The 20,178-nt window shown below is 36.6% G+C and overlaps 1 protein-coding gene across 1 annotated transcript; it reads right to left on the reverse strand.

Annotated features, from left to right (window-relative positions):
* Positions 1 to 1,762: 1,762 nt before the first annotated feature.
* On the reverse strand, positions 1,763 to 18,626 carry DR1 (down-regulator of transcription 1). Its single transcript, XM_001154876.8, has 3 exons — positions 17,494 to 18,626; positions 10,289 to 10,452; positions 1,763 to 3,864 (listed from the first exon to the last, which is right to left on the reverse strand). The coding sequence occupies exons 1-3, from the start codon at positions 17,711 to 17,713 to the stop codon at positions 3,718 to 3,720; spliced, it is 531 nt and encodes a 176-aa protein (XP_001154876.1). The 5' UTR covers positions 17,714 to 18,626; the 3' UTR covers positions 1,763 to 3,717.
* Positions 18,627 to 20,178: the final 1,552 nt, after the last annotated feature.

Genomic DNA, 20,178 nt, shown 5'->3' on the forward strand with positions numbered 1-20,178 from the left:
ATTTTCCCACAACATACTAATTCAACATACTACTTACGATTACTTAAAATTCACATTTTTTCTAAGGAGCAATAACCTAATGAGTATGTAATACTAATGTGTCAGTTAATAAGGGCAATTACTTTTGCTCTTATTTTCCTCTTATATGAAATTAACAACATACCTGCTGCAATATAACTCATTTGGTACAATTTAGGTGTTTCGAGAAATTCAACCCACTAAGATCATTAGCGTAATTCATTATTATGCTACACATTAAAATGGTGCCTTCTTACAGTCACTTTGGAAAACTGTTTGACAGTAAATACTAAAACTGAAAATACACACACCCTACAACCTGGCAATTCCATTCTTAGGTTTATACTCAATGGAAATGTATACACTCACCAAAAGACATGTATAAGAATGTTCTACACAGTACTATTCATAATAGCTCAGAATTGAAAAATTCTCAAATGACTATTAATGGGAGAATGAATAACTTTTGGATGTAATGAAAAATGGATAAACAAATGGAAGACTATACAGCAATGAGAATGAATGAACTACAAATACATGCAACAATAAGAATGGATCTCACTTTGGCAGGTTGAATAATGGCCTCCAAAGATAGCCAGCGTATGAATCCCTGGAACCTGTGAATGTCACTTATATGGCAAAAGAGATTCTGCAGATGTGATTAAATTAAGGATCTTGAGATAGGGGGATTATCCCTGCTTTATGCAGGTGAGCCCTAAACTTAGAGGCAGGGAAAGATCTGACTACAGAAGAGAAGATGATATAATGACAAAAGCAAGCTTTGATCATAGAGAGGAAGGGGTCACAAGCCCATAAATACAGGCCGTCACTGGAAGCCAAAAAAGGGAAGAAAACATTCTCCCTCACAACCTCAATAAAGAGCCAACCCTGCTGATACTTTGATTTAGGCCTAATGAAACTGATTTTTGGACTTCTGATCTCCAGGACTACAAAAGAATAAATCTGTGTTGTTTTAAGTCACTAAGTTTGTGGTAATTTGTTACAGTGGCAACAAGAAACTAAAATATTCACAAAAATGATGAATAAAAAGTGTATTATGTATGATTACATTTACATAAAATAAAAAACAGGTAAAACTAATCTATGATTTTAGAAGTCAGGATAGTAACTTTCAGCAAGAAAGAAGATAGTGTTAAGATGGGGCAAGAGGAAGGCTTCTGGGGTACACATAATGCTCTGTGTTTTGATCTGAAGACTAGTATGTGAGTTTGCTTAATTTGTGAAAACCTTTATTTGTGTACTGTTTTGTGTGTGTGTGGTATATGCAGTTTTAAAAACTGATGCCTTTTAAACACTTATTAATCTGATAATCTGCCGAAAAAGAATATATAACATATATTCAAGGGGATGGAAAAATACTTACTGAACAATAATTTTATTTCTCAAGAACGCTGAAGATTTTGTTTCTCTCTTCAAAAGATTTAAAAAATTTTAACTGGCAAAACATAATAGTGACTCTTAAATGCTAAAAAAAAAAAAAAAAAGAAAAGAAAAAACCTAAAAATAAAATATTGCATAAGTAAGCTTTGTTATGCCTCGATCTTAGGACTGTAAATTATAAAAATACAAGTAAAACCACATTTTTTGAAATAACAGTGAACAAAAACAAAAGGCAGGTACTACATACCAAATGACCAAAATGTCTCTTGGGCCTAAGATTCTTGAAAACAGTAAAAATGGTAATAATAGAAATCTCTCTATAGAACATTAAATATAAAAACCATTTATAAAACACATCACAATTTTATTGCTTGAAGAATACAGCATATGAAATCACAAGAATGTCAAAATGAAAAGTCACTAGGCTTCAAACGTATAATACATTATCAGATGCAGTAAAATATTAACCTGAACTCTGCATCAGAAAAAAAAAAAAAGGTGTGGAAAATATCTAAGTTGTTTACTTAAGAAACAGATATACTTAAAATAGAAAGTATAAGGATGTTACAGTACAAATTAGAAAAGCCAACACGTATTAACTTATTGTTTTAGACTAGACTACCTTTGGTACTTAAACTTTTTAAAAAACAATTTCTTCTATCTCATCCAAATGCACTTCATGGGTATGACATCCATGAAGTAACTTCAACTTAAAACATTCAGCAAAATTAACCTTTTCACTTCATGGGGGAAGTATATTTAATAAATGTATAACAATATTTCCCTTTTACTAAAACTGCAAAATATGATCATTAAGAAACCTAACAGTTATAAAACTTTACTTACTTAGCTCTCCAATTAAAATTGGAATCCTGGGAGCCACAATCTATTTTTGGGCTTGGTGAATACATAAGTTTAAAAGATTTGGCAACTGACATAGGAATTTAATTACTTAATACTATCTTAAGTGACTTTTCCTTTCTGTTTCCAAAATATAGACACTACGCCATTTCTTCAACATCCTGGATTCCTATAATCACTACCATACTTTATTTATTAGAACCAAATTAAAGCTTCTCTAACAAGCAGGTAGAAACTATTTATGTTCCATATACGGCTGATCAGTTATAACACAACTTATGTTTCATATAGGGCTGATCAGTTAATTCATATAGGGCTGATCAGTTGTAACATAACTTCTTAAGCAAAACTAATCTTTTTTTTAAAGCTATCACTCAATTATGATGGAGACAATAATGTCATCTCAAAAGGTAATGTTGGACTCTAGGCCATCTAGTTGGGAAAATGTAAAAGTAATTCTAAAAACAATAAGTAAACTATAACTACAAGTTAAATTAAAAATCCCTCTCTCATAGCAAGCATGCTCATTAACTTTCATTTCTTTCCCCCAGCAAAGGTTTGAATATTCATAAACCTCAGTTAAACCAAGAGAACCAATGTAATTGTTTCAAAAGTACCACCTATATATTTGAATAATATGAGTATGGATGGACTAGGTAAGTAATACTATCAACAATTACTGAATTGGAGTGAAAGAGTAAAAATCATGACAGACTTCCAAACTGGGCAGTCTTTGAAATGTCATAGTGGAGCTCAAAATGAATTATGCTGTAATAAAACTATAGTTTTTACCTCTACACAAAACAGAAACAAAATAAAAAAACATAACCACCAAATTTATACAAATACTATTAAACATACTCCTTCCTAGTTTTTGAATGTCTTGAAGTTTTTCTAAACAAGTATATTGATCTGAGCATATATATTTATTGCCTATATATGTACTCATTTTAAAAGACAAATTCAGATACTACAGAACTGAACTCTTTCACCAACCCAATCCAATGTCTACTGATTCACACAGCACCCCCCCTTAATAATTTAAAATTCACAAGTTTTAGTTTAGTTAAAAGGGCAGAGGAAATGCAAATGCAGATTTAGAGCTTTGTAGAAATTTCACTGTATTTTTATAAACTTGAAGTTATCTGTAACACTGTTTATTGATCAAATGAAGGACTCGCTGCTATCTAAAATTTCATAAACACCATTAAAAATTCAAAATTGATATTATACTGAACCTTAAATTTTCAATAGTTCAAAGAGACAGTTTTTACATGTATAGCACACAATAGATGAAACTTAATAGCAGACATCCCTAGAATACCAATGACAAGTCCACCAAGATGCATACAAAATTACAGATAAGCATTTCTTTCACTGTTTTTGTTGTGCAGGGAAAAACATTTATAGAAGAAATAGAAACTCAGCTGGTGAATTTCAGATATCATCATCATCTTCTTCATCCTGAGAAGATCCCGCCTGATTAGATGCACTGGCTGAGGCAGCAGCAAGCTGGGCTTGTTGGGCAGCTTGCTGCATTTGAAGCCATTCCTGTTGGGCCAATTCTGCTTGTTGCTGTCTAGCCTAAACACCCAAAACATAAAAAAAAATAACAATTTTTTACAAACCCACAATATATACACTTTGGTTAAATGTAGATTAGGCCAACAGACAGTTTATTATCATACTTGGATACTGTCCAAGTACTATGTAATTGTCACACATCTGGAGAACATAAACTCTATAGGTAAATATAATTAGAGATTGCTTTTTTCTAACCACACAGGTCTAAGAAATTTCTCAAACTTGGATCTCTTATAAATGGCCCTGTTTTATTTCACGTAATTTATGACCTTTGATTCAACTGAAGAAGTTGAAAAAGTTGAACCAATATTGTGAAAAACCCACAATATTCCCTCTGGCTCTTTCCCTCTTCTTCTCCTTTCATTTCACTTGACTCTTCTGTACCCTCATATTACAACTTTGATACAAACATTTTTCAATCTCAAATTTATTTATATGGTTTAAAAGTTCTCTAGTATAGTACCTCTACCTCATAGGAAAGAAGTACTGTACATGTATGCAGTAGCTACCCCATTATTTCTTTCTGAGTTTCTATTACAATTCCCTAACCTACTATATGCCTATCTCTCTGTGTCCCTCATTCCCTCTCTGTAAGTACACACATTTGCATATACACACATACAAATATACATATCCTTCCCGTATACACACTAGTAAACAGATACTACTTAAAATCCATTCATCTGATATATCCTCTATTAAAAACAACCACAGGATTTAAGAAACCAGGATGCATACATTATTAATTACCTATGAAACAGTTAAGGCTCCTTCACAATTTAATTTCATCTGTTTGCAGAAAAACCACACCAAGAAGGGAAAAAATGAACCTGTTCTTAAAAAGGTCTTACAATTTCCCATTAGACTCTGCCAAAACAATCCTTTTCTCCTTCTCTGTCTGTTCTTGGAATTGTTCTTTAAGTCCAACTCATACCCTCCCCTTTATGCATAGCTAATTCCTAGTCATCATCTGAAATGCAAATCAGCTAGTCTTTCTTGACCTTTCCAGGCCATATTTTATGCTCTATTTAATATACCATAATTCCCTATGCATTCCCATATCCATCCACTTTGTTCTAGAATTATCTAAGTTTATATCCTTTTTTTCCACCACACTTGAGAATAGAGATTGTTTCCATATTCTTTGTTGCATTCCTAACATAAAGGCCCTCAGTATTTTCTGAATGAACATGCTACAGGAAAACAGTGATGCCCAGCATAACCAGTAACATTTAAGATTTTACCATGTACAATCCTCACTCTTCTGAATAATCTGTCATGACTTTATTATCCAAACATTTCTAGATATAAATTCTAATCAGGTCACTATTTCATTTTTTTAAAAAAAATCATTTGTTATCAATCAAATCCAAATTTCCTAGCCTAGAGTTCAAGGTCTTCCAAATTAGTGTCTACCCCAACCTCTCTATAGTCTTTTTTTGTAACATGTACTTTGTGCTTCAAAAAAGCCTAGAACACAAAATGTTTCCCAAATATACACCATACTTCCTCATCTTTGCTACCTTTACTCATGCTGACACTCATCCTATGTGAAATTTCCTGCCACTTACTGAAATTCTACCCTTCCTTCAAGTCAAACTGAAATACTATTTTCTCCTCCTGGCATCAGTCAGTGTATAATCAAGAGATAGATGTCACATGAGTTACTGGAATGGAAAAAATTTAATACGAAGAATTGTTAAACAAGTATAAAGTTGTTATTAGGGAGCTGAAAAGGCAGGAAGAGAACATGAAGATGTCATGAAAGTAGCAGCTACAGGAAGCAGCCACCAACCCTAAAACTGAGGGAATAAAGGAAAATGCTGGAATTTTTAAAATTTAGAAGCTTAAGAAACCACTTCATGGAACTGAAACTCAGACCTCGGAAGAATGGGCATAGATAAGCTAGTACTAATATATCTGCGCTTGGAGGAGGGCCCCAAGGGTTGGGATCCACACTGCCAGAGTGGGGGGATGGGGTGCGGGTTCAGGCTGGTGGTGTATTAGAGAAAATGCAAACCGCGTTCAGTCTCTGCTACAGGAAAACTGATGCAACCAGGGTGAAGAAGTGTTGCTGGGTTGTTCAAAGGAACTGAAAGACAAGAGAAAGTAAGAGAAAACCCTTTCTCTTCCTCCATCCATGCAATCTCCCACGATAGCCCCATACTGGCAACAGAGTCTAATGGAGAGTCAGCTAGCAAAGAAACATGTGGCTTGCAGAGTACTAGGTCCAGTCACAAAGCAGAGCATAGAAAGGTGGGTCTGGAGCTAAGATAATTGCTTACTAGTTGGCATACTCCTGTACCCCTAAAATTTGATGTAATGTTTCCATACTTGGGATTTCTTTCTCTTTCCTTCTTCTTTCTTTCTATTTTTGTAGAGAGAGGGTCTCACTATATTGCCCAGGTTGGTCTCAAACTCCTGGGCTCAAGTGATTCTCCCACCTGGGCCTCCTAAAGTGCTATGATTACAGGTGTGAGCCACTATGCCCAGCCAGAATCTCTTTCTCATAAGTGGTCAGCCTCATATTATAGTTATCTTCCTCATCCAAGTAGTCAGTCTCATAATGATATATTCTTCATTTTTTTTATATCTATAGTACCACATATGTCTTACATACAGTAGGGACATGTTAATTGAATTCTGACTTGAAATTTGTTGACTGAAGGGCAGGAGTAGGGTGGTGCTGGTGTAGGTGGCAGTACTGAAGTGGAAGAAGAAAAGCTATTACCTTGGGGGAAAGCTATCCAAGTAACCATAGTATCAGAGACTAATAAAGGAAGAGGTCTACATTAAATGTTATTTTTAAAAAAACAGATGAGTAAGAATTGAAAGGAAAAAAAACTACTGAATTTGGTGATTGAATGCCTCTGTGGTAGGACAGAAGTTAAATTTGAGGAATAAGTGATTGTACATTTTCAAAAAATGGTAGCACTGATCATTATTTATTTATTTATTTATTTATTTATTTTAGAGATGGGGTCTTGCTATGTTGTCCAGACTAAAGTGCAGTGGCTATTTACAGGCATAGTTGTTATGCACTGCAACCTTGAACTCCTAGCCTCAAGGGATTGTCCTGCCTCCATCTCCCGAGTAACTGGGACTACAGGAAGGTGCGACCTTGCTTGGTGGGTAACACAGATCATTATAGCAAAAGATGAAAGGGTTTGGGGGATACAAGGAAATGCAGAAGACCCATATATGGTTAAAGGCAAAGAGGAAGAAATAAGTAAGGAAAAGACTATAGATATTAGAAAAAACAAGGATAAGACAACTTTTACAGTAAACAAAAACTTCATTTTGCTTAGGAAATTAGAAACCATCCATTCTCCCTAATAATGACTGTCATCCATTTTTGTAAAGAAATAGGAAAAATAGTTGATTCTAACACAATAGCATATTTACTTTTACAGCAGGAATATCCAGAGTTCAAAACCAACTAACAGAGCTTCGCTAAAAACATTTTAAGGCCGGGCGCGGTGGCTCATGCCTGTAATCCCAGCACTGTGGGAGGCCAAGGTGGGCGGATCGCCTGAGGTTGGGAGTTTGAGACTAGACTGGCCAGCAGGATGCAACCCTGTTTCTACTAAAAATACAAAAATTAGCCAGGCATGGTGGTGCATGCCTGTAATCCCAGCTACTTGGGAAGCTGAGGCAGGAGAATCGCTTGAACCCGGGAGGCGGAGGTTGCAATGAGCCGAGATAGCACCACTGCACTCCAGCCTGGGCAACAGAGCAAGACTCCATCTCAAAAAAAAAAAAAAAATTGTAAGAGTTCATAAGAAAATTGCAGGGCAAATCAAATACGTAAATTCAACCAACATAAGCATACCTATATTTTGTGGTCTAATCAACTACAAATTGGTATAATTTTGTGACATGGAAAAAATTCAAATAATTTCAAGTCTCTACAAAGGTTTTACTGCAAAGGTGCTTGATTTGGTAGTTTATTCAACGGTCTGCAAAGTTGTGTACTAGTTGCATTTCAAATTTAATTGACTTTTAGGTACCACGGCCCTGTATCAGCGCTGATACTTTTCTCTAAACATAAAAACATTTCTATGCCTTTAAAACTAACTGTTGAGCTGGGCTCACCAGTGCACATCTATAGTTCCAGCTACTCATGAGGCTGAGGCAGGAGGATCCCTTGAGCCCAGGAGTTCTAGGCTGAAGTGTGCCTGATCGAGCCTGTCAATAGCCACTGTGCTCCAGCCTGGGCAACATGGTGAGATCCTGTCTCTTTTTAAAAAAAAAAAAGTTGATTGATAAAATTTTATTTCTATTCATTTCCACAAATTGAACATTTTTCAGTGATATTTACTGTAATATATTTTTTTCTCTCTTGCCCCCTACTCAATCCATCCCAAGTATTTTTCTTCTAAAATTGGGGTGTGAAAGACAGGTAAACAGGCATGTATTTCCTAATTCACTTTTCTTTTGGAGGTTTTCATTATGTTTTAAGATTCTCACTCCCACATATTAAAATGACTCATTTATAATTTAAAGTTAACTTTAATCTTGATGTATTAAAGGTTCCCTCCTTCCAAATATTTGCTGCTAGCTTCAAATGAGGCTGTCATTGTGTTAATATTTAAAGCCTAAAAAATGAAACAAAATGAAAGTGATAAAAAAGATATATTTACTTATCCACTCTTTCATATTTAGAACTTCAGTGCTCTAGGGAAGAAGTACTAGGCAACTGCTATAATATTACCTCTCCGCTGGTCATCCTCACAATAGTAAAGAAATACTAGAGATCTTCATACATAAGTCAGGGTAAGAAACAAGGGAGACAAAAAAGAGGAATAAAAAAACAGATAATAGGGATAGAAAGGTGAAGACAGATATAGCAGGCAGTCAATTATTTCTTTATATTTTGCCCTGGCAAGGATAATACATATTCTATTTAAAAGCCCCATAATAAGTTTAAGCATATAAAATGGAGGCTAGAGCATCAGCATGGTATGTTAGAAACAGCACAGGCTTTTGGGTCAAAATACCCAAGTTTAAATATAGACTCCAACACTTCCTAACTTTCTGAACTTACTGTTTTATTTAAGTCAATCTTTCCCACTCAATCTTCCCCAGTAGATTCAGCTCTATAATGACAGGAACCCTGTCTCCTTGTTCACTCTTGTAAGCCTAGCACCTAGCATGATGCTTGGTAAATAGTAATGACTTCAGTAAGTAACTGTAGAACAAATGACAAACAATTTCAAGGAAGTTTTTCCGCCTCTGAGTCTATTTTTTAATATGTAAATGAATACAATAAAATTTATATTTCATAAAAACTCTGCCAAGTTTTTATGTATTTAAAGTATCCAGGAGAAAATCTTCTGTCACTAAATGTTCAATTTAGCATTCTCTAGGTGGTCTGCAATATCAATAAATAGCCATTAATGTTTTTAAAACATCAACACCTCTTCCTTTGTACCTCATATTCATATGAATTATAACATTGCATGTACTCATGCCTGCTTCAAAGGCTTTTCCTCTTTAGTGCCTATGATAGGTTGTTGGGAGGATTAAATGAGATAATGCAGGAAAATTACTTGGCAATGTGATTAACACGTGGTTAGAACTCAATAACTGTAAGTTTTTCTTTTTATCTTGTTTAAATGGTACTTGGTGTCTAGTGACCAACAATACTTAAGACTAAAATGCAGTTTGATGTAAACCAAACTGATTGTTATGGCTGCAGAGAGATCAGCTACAGGACTAACCTGGAAGAGTTTACCTAAAATGATACTTCCCAGTTCTAATGGTTACTACAGCTTCTCTTCTATTCAATCCAAAGCTGCCTTATAATTTCAAATGAGAGGCCAGAACTTAGAAGGGAAAACACAGCATTGCCACCAATTCCCCTCCCTTCTCTTTTTGAAACAGAGAACATTAGTATTTGGTTCTAATCCTTCAGAGTCTAGATATTAGAATTATTACAAGCAAGGAAGAAGACATTTTTCTCCCTTTGCTCTACTAGCTTTAAAATATTTTTTAAGATTAAAATGCTTCAAAGGTGTATGTATATTAAAGACCTAATTTAACTACACAGTTGATATTAATCAGATTTTGCTTGTATGTCATGCATCATAAAATTTGATATAGTATTTTCTCATCAGCTCATCATTTTAAATCTTAAGAATATTTAGGTATACTTTTCATGCCTTAAAATGGTCATTCTGTCTGAAAAAATATCAAAGTGAAATTTCAGTAGGTATTTGGAGTTGTTCTCTTTAGAACAGATTGCTGCAAATATTTACTTTCACATAAACCAGAGTCAAATTGGTCAGCTCTGAACACCAGAATCTATAATCAACTACCTAGAAAAAGGGAATCCTCTGGGTATGTCTGTTAATTTAGGAAGCAATTTCAGTTAGCAAACAGGGTAGGATTCAGAGGAAAATAATTTAAATAAATTACTTACTTTTGCAAATAATTCTTGTTGCTGTCTCAATAACTCTTCTTCAGGAATGCCAAGGTTTTCCAAACGAGAACTGGCCTTTCTTCTTTTTAATGCTACTGTTTTACACTCTTGCAAGACTTCTTTTACTTCACTGATGTAAGAGCCAAATCCCAAACTTTCTAGTGCTAGAGAAATGAAAATATTAAAATATGAAAGGGTGATAAAACACAGCTTTCCCCTAACCCGTAGACCTAAAGTTTCTGTGGGCTTTTCTTTGGGGGAGGGGAATGTTTTGCTGTTTTCTAATAATTTTACCTATTTTATAGTTGTACAACAACTGTCTGGGCAGCCAAGACAAATATTTTATCAATCTGCTAAATATTAGGTGGCAAATCAGTTAAAACTTGAAGAACCAAGGCACATGCCTTCACTTTTCATTCTGACTAATTTTTAAAAGACCAAAGCATTTCCTGTAAGCAGGGAGGAAAAAAAAGCCCATTATAAGAACATATGGTTTTAGTAAGAAAAAACATTTTGTGTCATTTGACTTAGAAAAAGTAGGCTGGTAACACATTCTCTACTAAGTTCCGGTAGGACAGAATAAAAGAACAGAAGTTTTTCTTTTGTCCAATATACCAACAGGAAGCTATTTTTAGCAGATACTCAAACTGCCAAGTTTAAAAAATACTGGTGGAAATAAAAGTCATGAAATTCAGCACTTATAGTCAGCCAACAGGTTTCTCTTGAAAATAAAACTTAACAGGAAAAATAAAAACATATTTAAATGATGTGGCAAAAAAAACTTAGCTGAAAGACTATAAAGATACAAGAAGCACTAATAAAAATGTTTCTCCCCTTTTCGTATTTAGAAAGGAAATTTTATAAGGAAAAAAAAATGGGCTAGGCATGGTAGTTCATGCCTGTAATTCCAGTACTTTGGGAGGCCAAGGTGGGAGGATCCCTTTAGTCCAGGAGTTCAAGACCACCGCGGGCAACATGGCAAGACCTCGTCTCTACAAAAAGTAAAAAAATTAGTCGAGTGTGATGGCTCGTGCCTATGGTTCTAGCTACTCAGGAGGCTGAGGTGAGAGGATTGCTTAAGTCCAGGAGATTGAGGATGTCACGAGCCATGACTGCGTTACTGTACTCCAGCCTGGATGACAGAGCAAGACCCTGTTTCAAAAAAAAAAAAAAAAAAAAAATTCACACACCCTAAATACCTTCTGTAATCCAGAAAAGACAAGGCATAAAATTTCCTTTTGGGTCATAGTATTTAAAATTATATTTTATAGTTTTGGTATATTGACTAATGCCCCAAAGGCATATTTTGTATTGTGAACCAATGATGAAACATAGGTGGCAAAAAACAGCAAATCAATTTAAGTCATCAGTTCTTGAAGTCTTCCATTCATTATGTTGAACCAGACTCCTTTTAGTATACATGCTCTCACTTCTAACTTCAGGGATTTGCTCTTCTGGGAGAATGCCAAAAACACCTTTACAAATCTACATGCCCATGCAAACTGTGGTTTTTAGACATTTTGAATGATTTACAACTTTAAGTATTTCAAATGTTAAGCTGTTTTCATCAACCTTCTTTAGAAATAATCTGATGCCAAAAAGCATAGTACTGTCCTATTATTAACTCACTTCCCCTGACCTCCCTAAAAGCTTCAGAAAGGCATTATTCTAAGTTCTGTATATCAAATTCACCAACATGGCCAGGCACGGTGGCTCACGCCTATAATCCCAGCACTTTGGGAGGCCAAGGCGGGCAGATCATGAGGTCAGGAAATCGAGACCATCCTGGCTAACAGGGTGAAACCCCGTCTCTACTAAAAATACAAAAAAAATTAGCCGGCGTGGTGGCAGGCGCCTGTAGTCCCAGCTACACGGGAGGCTGAGGCAGGAAGATCGCTTGTGCCCAGGAGTTTGAGGCCACAGTAAACTATGACTGTAGCACTGCACTCCAACCTGGGTGAGAGAGCAAGACCCTGCCTCTTAAAAATTAAAAATGAAGCAATAAATATCATATTGTTATTAGTTTTAGGGTTGTAGGAATCAACAGGTAATTAATATAAGGCATTTGACAGTGTCTAGCACCTAAGAATCACTTAACCAACTCAGACTATGTATTACTCATCTGTATTTTTTATTTTAAATTTAAAAGAGTACCCTCATAAGTGTACAGGACCTAAATAAATGTATAGCTATACAATATCATATTTAAATTCAAGCTGGACAAGCATATTTATAAAATATCAAATTTATAAAATTAACAAATCAACACAATGGAGAGACAACCCTTCAAAATACCATAATTACTATACTAGACATTAAGGATATCCAAGCCAGCCTACCATGGTGGCTCATGCCTGTAATCCCAGCACTCTGGGAGGCCAAGGCATGGGGATTACTTGAAGTCAGGAGTTAGAGACAAGCCTGGCCCACATGGCAACACATTGTCTCTACAAAAAACAGAAAAATTAGCCAGGCGTGGTGGCACACGCCTGTAATCCCAGCTACTCAGGAGGCTAAGGCATGAGAATTGCTTGAACCCAGGAGGCAGAGCTTGTAGAGAGCCGAGGTCACACCACTGCACTCCAGCCTGACAGTGTGACTCTGTCTCAAAAAAAAAAACAAAACAAAACAAAACGAAAGAAAATCCAATCCAAGCTATTTTTAACCATGGAGGGCTTGGATTAAGAATTTTTTTAAAATATATAACTACCTTTAAAAACATTCAAGGCTGAGAACACTGCTTTCAAGTAGGTCCAAGGTTAATATTTAATATTATTCAAAGAGTTGCCATATGTAAAAACTATACTCTCAACAAAATGGTTGAAAAGGAGCAGCCATAAATTTAATTTCAAAAATTTCATTGACTTTAATTTTAAACACATTGGGCTAACAGATATCAATAACTGGACATAATACCTTCTAAATAGAGAGATATTTTACATTATTTGCTATCATGTATTAGTTATCATTCCCATTTTACACAAAGAGAATATTAAAGGATAAAGGAAATGGCTCCCAAGCAGGGCCACCATTTACATACAGTTAGGTAGGTTGTTCAGTACACAACATACTAGAGGGCCATTCTTATTGTAAATACCATAAATTCGTATGTTTACTGTGATACTTTTTCTGGCAGACAGTAGTAATGCTTTTTAAGGAAGGAGTGCCTTTTTCTAATTTGTACAGAGACCTTATGGACTATTGATGGCCCTATTTCTAAGGATCTCATCTTTCCAAAACAGAAAAATATTTTTTAAAAAATTTGTGAGTAAAATTAACACACATCACTATCTGTCACCCTATGCCGTGTATCTCAAAACTACAACCAGAAAAGTCCATGGTGTACATTAGGGGAAAAAATACTTTGCACATTTTTCAGCTTAAAAGACAGATGTTAACAAGACAGCTATTAAAAAAACAAAAAAGAAGTAAAAATTTCTTTGAAGCAACAATAATCTTCATATAGGCTTATCTTATTTTACAAAGTGATGTATTCCTGAAAGGTTGTCATAACATGAATTTATGTGACTCACTTTATACTTCATATGCATAAAACATGTTTTTCATTTGTAAAATTATGTGATATACAGTACCTTTTAAATACTATATAAATCAGCATTCTCTAATTTCTCCATTTTCTTTTGTTTGTGGGAAGGAAGCAACTAATGTATTTCACATAAAATACATTAAGAGGATGTAGGCCAAAGTGACTTCTTGGCTCATTAGCCTGGCAAAGGTTTCTGAAACCCCTTAAGAACCATGTCCTCCATGGTATCACTACTGGAAATCTTGGACAACAATGAGAGACTAATGGCACAGAAGGAATTGAGTATCATTTATCTTAATATCCTTAGTAGTACCTAGCATGATGCCAAATAATTGGTAGTATTCAGTAAGTAATTGTGGGGTGGCAGAAGGAAAACAGAAACAAAAGATATATTAATTTAAAGAAAAGTATTAATAAAATCCTAACTTGAAAAGCATTTGATTATGTGATAAATTTTGCAGTGCAAATTAGATGTGTCCCTTCGGAAAAAATATCTGTATAAACGATTATTTACTACTTACGTCCACTTTCCAACAGAGACTGGTTTAGGCTTTAGAGCAAAGGTTCTCAAACTGTGGTCCATGGACTTATGCCAAAACTGCTCCTAATGGTTAACATTAGTTAAGTATGGAAATTCAAAGCATTTAAGTACCTTCATTGCAATTTGACAAAATAATTTTATGTCTATTGAATCAAATAGTAAAAAATTGAGTGTTGGTCTTTCCCTCATCTTTTCCAGTGTTCTATTTTCATGTTATCTTACAAAGGTACTAGTGTGAGAAGGACAGGAATTTTTAAAAAATTCCTTCAACGTAAGACAGCTTGGAGCAACTCAACAGCTGAAGACGCAAATTCTCAGATACTCTTTCAAACTTTTACTACTTTCAGTTACAATTCTCATAAATGTGAGGGGAGATATTTCATGTAAGGTTCTCAACCCCTGACTAATTCTCAAAAATTACAAGTAATACCTGAAATCAAGTATTATTTGTACATAAATAAGAAAACCTTAGTTAAAAGATTTCTCTAAGGTTAAAGAATTCTCAGTGCGGAACTTACAGCTGACTCTCAATGTCAATTCTTTCTATAAGGCAACAGAACATGTTAGAACTCATTCAAGAATACATGTTCACAAAAAACTGCAACAAAATAGGAACACCTTTTATAGCTTAGAACTCCCTCTATTCATGTATCTATGGTCTTCAATACCAAGTCTACTTTCTTAAACTCAAAATAAGCAAAACAGAAAAAAAAATTTTTTTAAATACGTTATTTCATAGATATACTGGTGATAAAATTACTTCAATTTTAACTTGCATTTTACAGAACTATCTCAGAATGCTTAATTTGCTCAGACAAGATAAAGCAAGGTGAGAAATGAACAAGTGAAATGTCCTGAAGCAAAGTCTAATTCATTAAACTTATCACTAAAAACCCAAACTTCAACATGTGAGAATCATATCACTTTAAAATGTACATTACTTATTCCATTTGGATATATTCTACATTCCTAATCAATGCTGACAGAAAAGTATAAAAATGTCCTATTATGATTAGTGTATAGGCACACACTTCAAACACCTAAAACATATAAACCTTAAGAATTTCTTTAAAAATGTAATCTCTCAAAACAAAACTTCTTTGGAATAATTAAGCAATATGAGATTATAAATGTATAAAGTCTACAACCCCAACTAGGGAGAATTCTTGGGCGAAAATGTAGATTCTTATCCACTTTTAAGAATAGCATAATACAAGAAAAAAAGGTAAATTTTTAAATTTAAGGTAACACGTCAATACATGATTTTTAAAAACAAATCATCTTCATTACACAATGGAAATGCTTTTTCACTATAGCTTTCTGACTTACACATTAAACTGAATTTAGCATATTCCAAAGTTGAATTATTTAGCATACTGCTTGCTACAGCTGCACTTCTATTCCATCATGTCAATCAGAAATCTAAATATATCCTAGAAAAGAATCAACTCTCCCCAAGAAGACAGACTGTAATGTGTTATTAGGTTTTTGGAACGATCCCCACTTCTGTAGTGTAAACAAATGTTTAGGCAGACCCTGTTGAAATCTTTTGCAATTTTCATTAGAAAGGCAATGTTGATAAAGGTTCTTTTTCCTTTTTATGAGTTGTAAAAAGAAATTATAGCTATCTGTGCTGGATAATCTTGTGAAAGACTTATGACAGCAATCACACATACAATGTAAAAATAAATACACAAGGGAAAAAATAGACAACTTGGCTTTTATTTTACTTGCTAGAGTATTCAGCACACCAAATAAGCAGAAAAAAAAAAACTAGTACTAGTTTTAAGAACCAAATATGCTTTTTCCTAGGGATTTTTCTGCTTGTGTACTGAAATGGCAGGATATATTTTAAAACTACTTTCAAGACGTCATAAAGGATTAAAAATGAATCATTTAATCCTTTTGTCAATACTGACAGTAAAATATTGGATATGGTCAATATAAGCAGATGTGTTCTCTACTTCAGTACAACAGGAAAGTCACATTTTAAAAAGTTAAATTATAAAAATTAAGTGATAGACAACCACCTGCCTATCAAAATGATTAAAATTAATCATTTTCCCCTGATTTCACAAGCAATCAATCATTTTAATTAGATTATTACGAAAGGCAAGTTCTCACCTCAAATTGAGTACAACTCTTTCACAAGAGTACATGTAAAAATATCGCAAAAGGTACGTTCCCGAAACATTATGAATGGTAAATATGTTTCTCCTCTCTGAAACCACCAGAATACAGTCCCCCAAATCCCTATTACGGGACCAAATCCTTTCCAGGATAAAAGAAACTGTTGAAGTTTTCAGAAGTGCTGTTCCATAAAAGCCTATAAGTGTATACATTCAAATAGGAATGACAGCAGGAAAGGACGGGGAAATTTTCCGTTAAAAAAAAACTTGCATAAACTTTCAATCAAAGATTTCAAAACTTATCTCCACAGAACAGAACAAAGCAAACGACATAAAAGCAAACGGAAAGAAAAAAACGAAAATTTAAAGTTCACCCTATTCTTACAGAATGGAACAGGAGTTCTTTAGTAACTCATTCATGAACGTACCATCAAACCATTTTTAGAGCAGAAAACATACACCTTTTATTTAACAACGATAAACTTGACAACGTTGAACACATTGTATGTTAAAAAATTTTTAACTCATGTGTTCAGAAAATAAATCTTTTCCTCTACATTGGTGAAAGCTCAGGTGGGGAAGGGGGTGCTCTGTCTCCACCCATGCTTGAAGTTCCTCCGTCTGAATTTTAACTTTCCAAAGGAGAATTTCTGCGTTCCTTAATTATTATCTAAGTTCAACTTCAGGCAAGTAATTCTTGTTGCTTCGGCTTACCTGGCTGTAAAGTGAGATCACTCTTATTCTTTACGTTTTCGGGACGCTGACCTAAATGTTTGCACTCCTTACATGTATTCGCTGGATGAAAAGTACTGCAAAAATGCTACAAAGGGATTGTTTTTAAAGCACCGGCTGCCTACATGCCAGTCTGGCTTTTTCATTAAGTTACTTACCAGGGAAGAGGAATGGAGGCTTTGACACGAAAGGGTCACGCGATTAGCAGACTGCTACCCTAGAACCTCATTCAAACCAGCTCTCACACACGACTTACCTTGTATGACATGCTCTGGTGAGATGGTCTTCTTTTCCGATTTGTTACAAATCTCATTGGCTTCAGAAGATATAAGGTGAATGAATTCAGTGCAGCAGTTCACCACCAGCTCTCGAGCATCGTTGGCCACCCGGACATTAGGAAGAGTCTCTTTGATCATTTTATTGATAGCAGCTCTGGGGATAGTGAGATCATCATCGTTGCCAGACGAGGAAGCCATAGTACCTTCCTGTTTCTCGCGCCCCGGCTTTTAAAAACTCCCCAGCTCTGGTCCACTACTCCACCGAGATTTCTCAAAAAGTCGCCCTCGGAGAGTGATCCCGGGGGGTGCTTTGCGAAGAGGGTGCAGAAAATGAACGGAGGAGCAGCTGGCTTGAGGGCTGGGAACACTCGCGTGTGTGAGAGATTTAGGATGAGTTTGGGAAGAAAGTGGGGGCCCGAGGATTCTAGAGAGAGCACAGCCCAGGCTGAGGAGGGGAAAGCGAGGTGGTCCGGAAATTTGAGCGGCTGGGGAACCACCTTCGTGTCTCCTCAGAGGGGCGGGCGCTGTCGCCTAACTGGTCCCCAACGGCGTCGGAGCAGAGGCAAGATCCAGGGGCACTGGCCTCGCCGCGGTACCGGGCGGGTACCCAGCGGGCTCGGCTCTATAGAGCCCGAGGCCCCGCTGCCGCTGCCGCCGCCGCCAGCAGCCGTTGCCGCCGCCTCGGCCAAACCATCCTTCAGACGCCCGCGCCGCCGCCTCACAACATGTCCGCCGCTGCCGCTGCCGCTGCCGCTGCTGGAACGGCGACGGCCGCCTGGGAACTAATATGGACAGAGCCAGGCACAGTGGGAGTCGCAGTGGCTGCCGCCGTGGCCGCGTAGCCCGAACGCAGATCGTGGAAGCCGAAGCCGCGGCAACGGTGGTCCCTCCAGATGCCAGGAAAGGTTTGCAGGAAGCCGCTCCCGACACCCTTTGCGCCACCGGAAGCCTCGTTCCCTCAGATTTCCCCCTCCCTCCCGGACCGACTTCCGGGTGTGGCTGCCGCCCTTCCCCCACCGACGCCGGCGGGAGCCGCCCGTTCGTGCTGCCAGCAGCTTCCGCCTGCTGCGGTCCTGGCAAGCACCTCGGGATCCCATTCCTTCACAGGGACCCTAGCCAGGCAAGCGCGCGCCTCACTGTACCGGAGAGCTCCAAGCACGCGCTTGGTCTGGGGCCCGGACGCTACATCTGGGAAGGGGTGGGTGGCTGGGTAGATAGGCGAGGATCGTCTCTACCCTCTCTCAAGTAGCTGAGGCCTCCGAAACCTTCCCTAGCTGGATTTGGGGACAGAGGAGCGCTGGTATTGATAAAATAACTCTCTTTGCTATTCCTTTAGGAGCCCAAATGAGGATTGAAAGCGAGAAGAATGGGACCTGGGCTTGGGGGTGGGAGGTGGGGAAAGCAGAACCCCGTGTGCCTGTTTCTGCGTCGTCTGGAGAAAAAGCTTTTCAAGATGTCTGATAGACCTTATTCGGTTCAAAGCTCTCTAAAGTCCTCCACCTTTTTTTTTTTTTAAACTTCATGGAAAATGAAACATTTCAGAGAAGTTACTTGCCTAGAGGCAGCTAAGTCGCCTAATGGCTAAGTAGGAAAGTAGAAGTCAGTTCCAACATAGTGGAAATGGAGTGGAAATGCATGGCATACAGTGAGCTATATTAGAAGGTTCCCATTTAGACAGTTTTCATGTTGTATTCCATGTTGGCTTCTACAGGGGGAAAAAAGTGTTAGAGCATCTTAAGCAACTGTTTTTGCTTCTTTCCATAGTGACTAGTAATATCAACAGGTGTCAAGGTCTAAACAGAAATTGCATTAAAAAAAAAAAAAGTGTGTCAGCCGGGCGTTGTGGCTCATCATACCTGTAAACCCAACACTTTGGGAGGCTGAGGCAGGGGGATCACATGAGCCCAGGAGTTCAAGACCCGCCTGGGCAACATAGTGAGACCCGTCCCTACAAAAAAAAAATATATATATATATATTATATATATAAATATATAATATATATATTTTATATATTATATATTTATATATAAAAATATATGTTTTTATATATAAATATATATATATTTTTATATATATATTCCAACATCCCACTGTTTATAGTATAGCCTCTTCTATATGACAATATGAAACACGGGTTTTTTTTTCACCAGGCTTGGTGGCAGGCACACGTAGTCCCGGCTACTCTGGAGGGCGAGGTGGGAGGATCGATTGAGCCAGGGGGTCAAGGCTGCAGTGAGCTGCGGTTGTGCCACTGCACTTCCAGCCTGGGTGACAGAGCAAGATTCTTTGTCTCAAAAAAGATATAAAAAAAAAAAAAAGACAAAAAACTGAGTCTGTCATACTGTCATGTGGAAGAAGAGGCTATACTATAAATAGTGGGATGTTGGAATTTCTAAAAACTAAACAAGACACCGTTGAAATCCATTTTGTCACTTTGGTTCATCAGATTCATTACTCTTGATACATATGATGGCAACTGACTTGTTGACAATGTTTTCTTAAAACGTTCTGTCTGAGCCCTATATGCTGCTCTCAAGAAGACATTACAGTTTATTATGCTATTTTTTCATTTAGCATTTTCTGCAGGACAACTTACTGGTTCTTTAATTTCTGAAGTGTAGACACTTGTTTTTCAGTGCTACTAAATTTAGTCAAAACAAAA

This window comes from Pan troglodytes, chromosome 1, assembly GCF_028858775.2.
Source record: "Pan troglodytes isolate AG18354 chromosome 1, NHGRI_mPanTro3-v2.0_pri, whole genome shotgun sequence".
NCBI lineage: Eukaryota > Metazoa > Chordata > Mammalia > Primates > Hominidae > Pan > Pan troglodytes.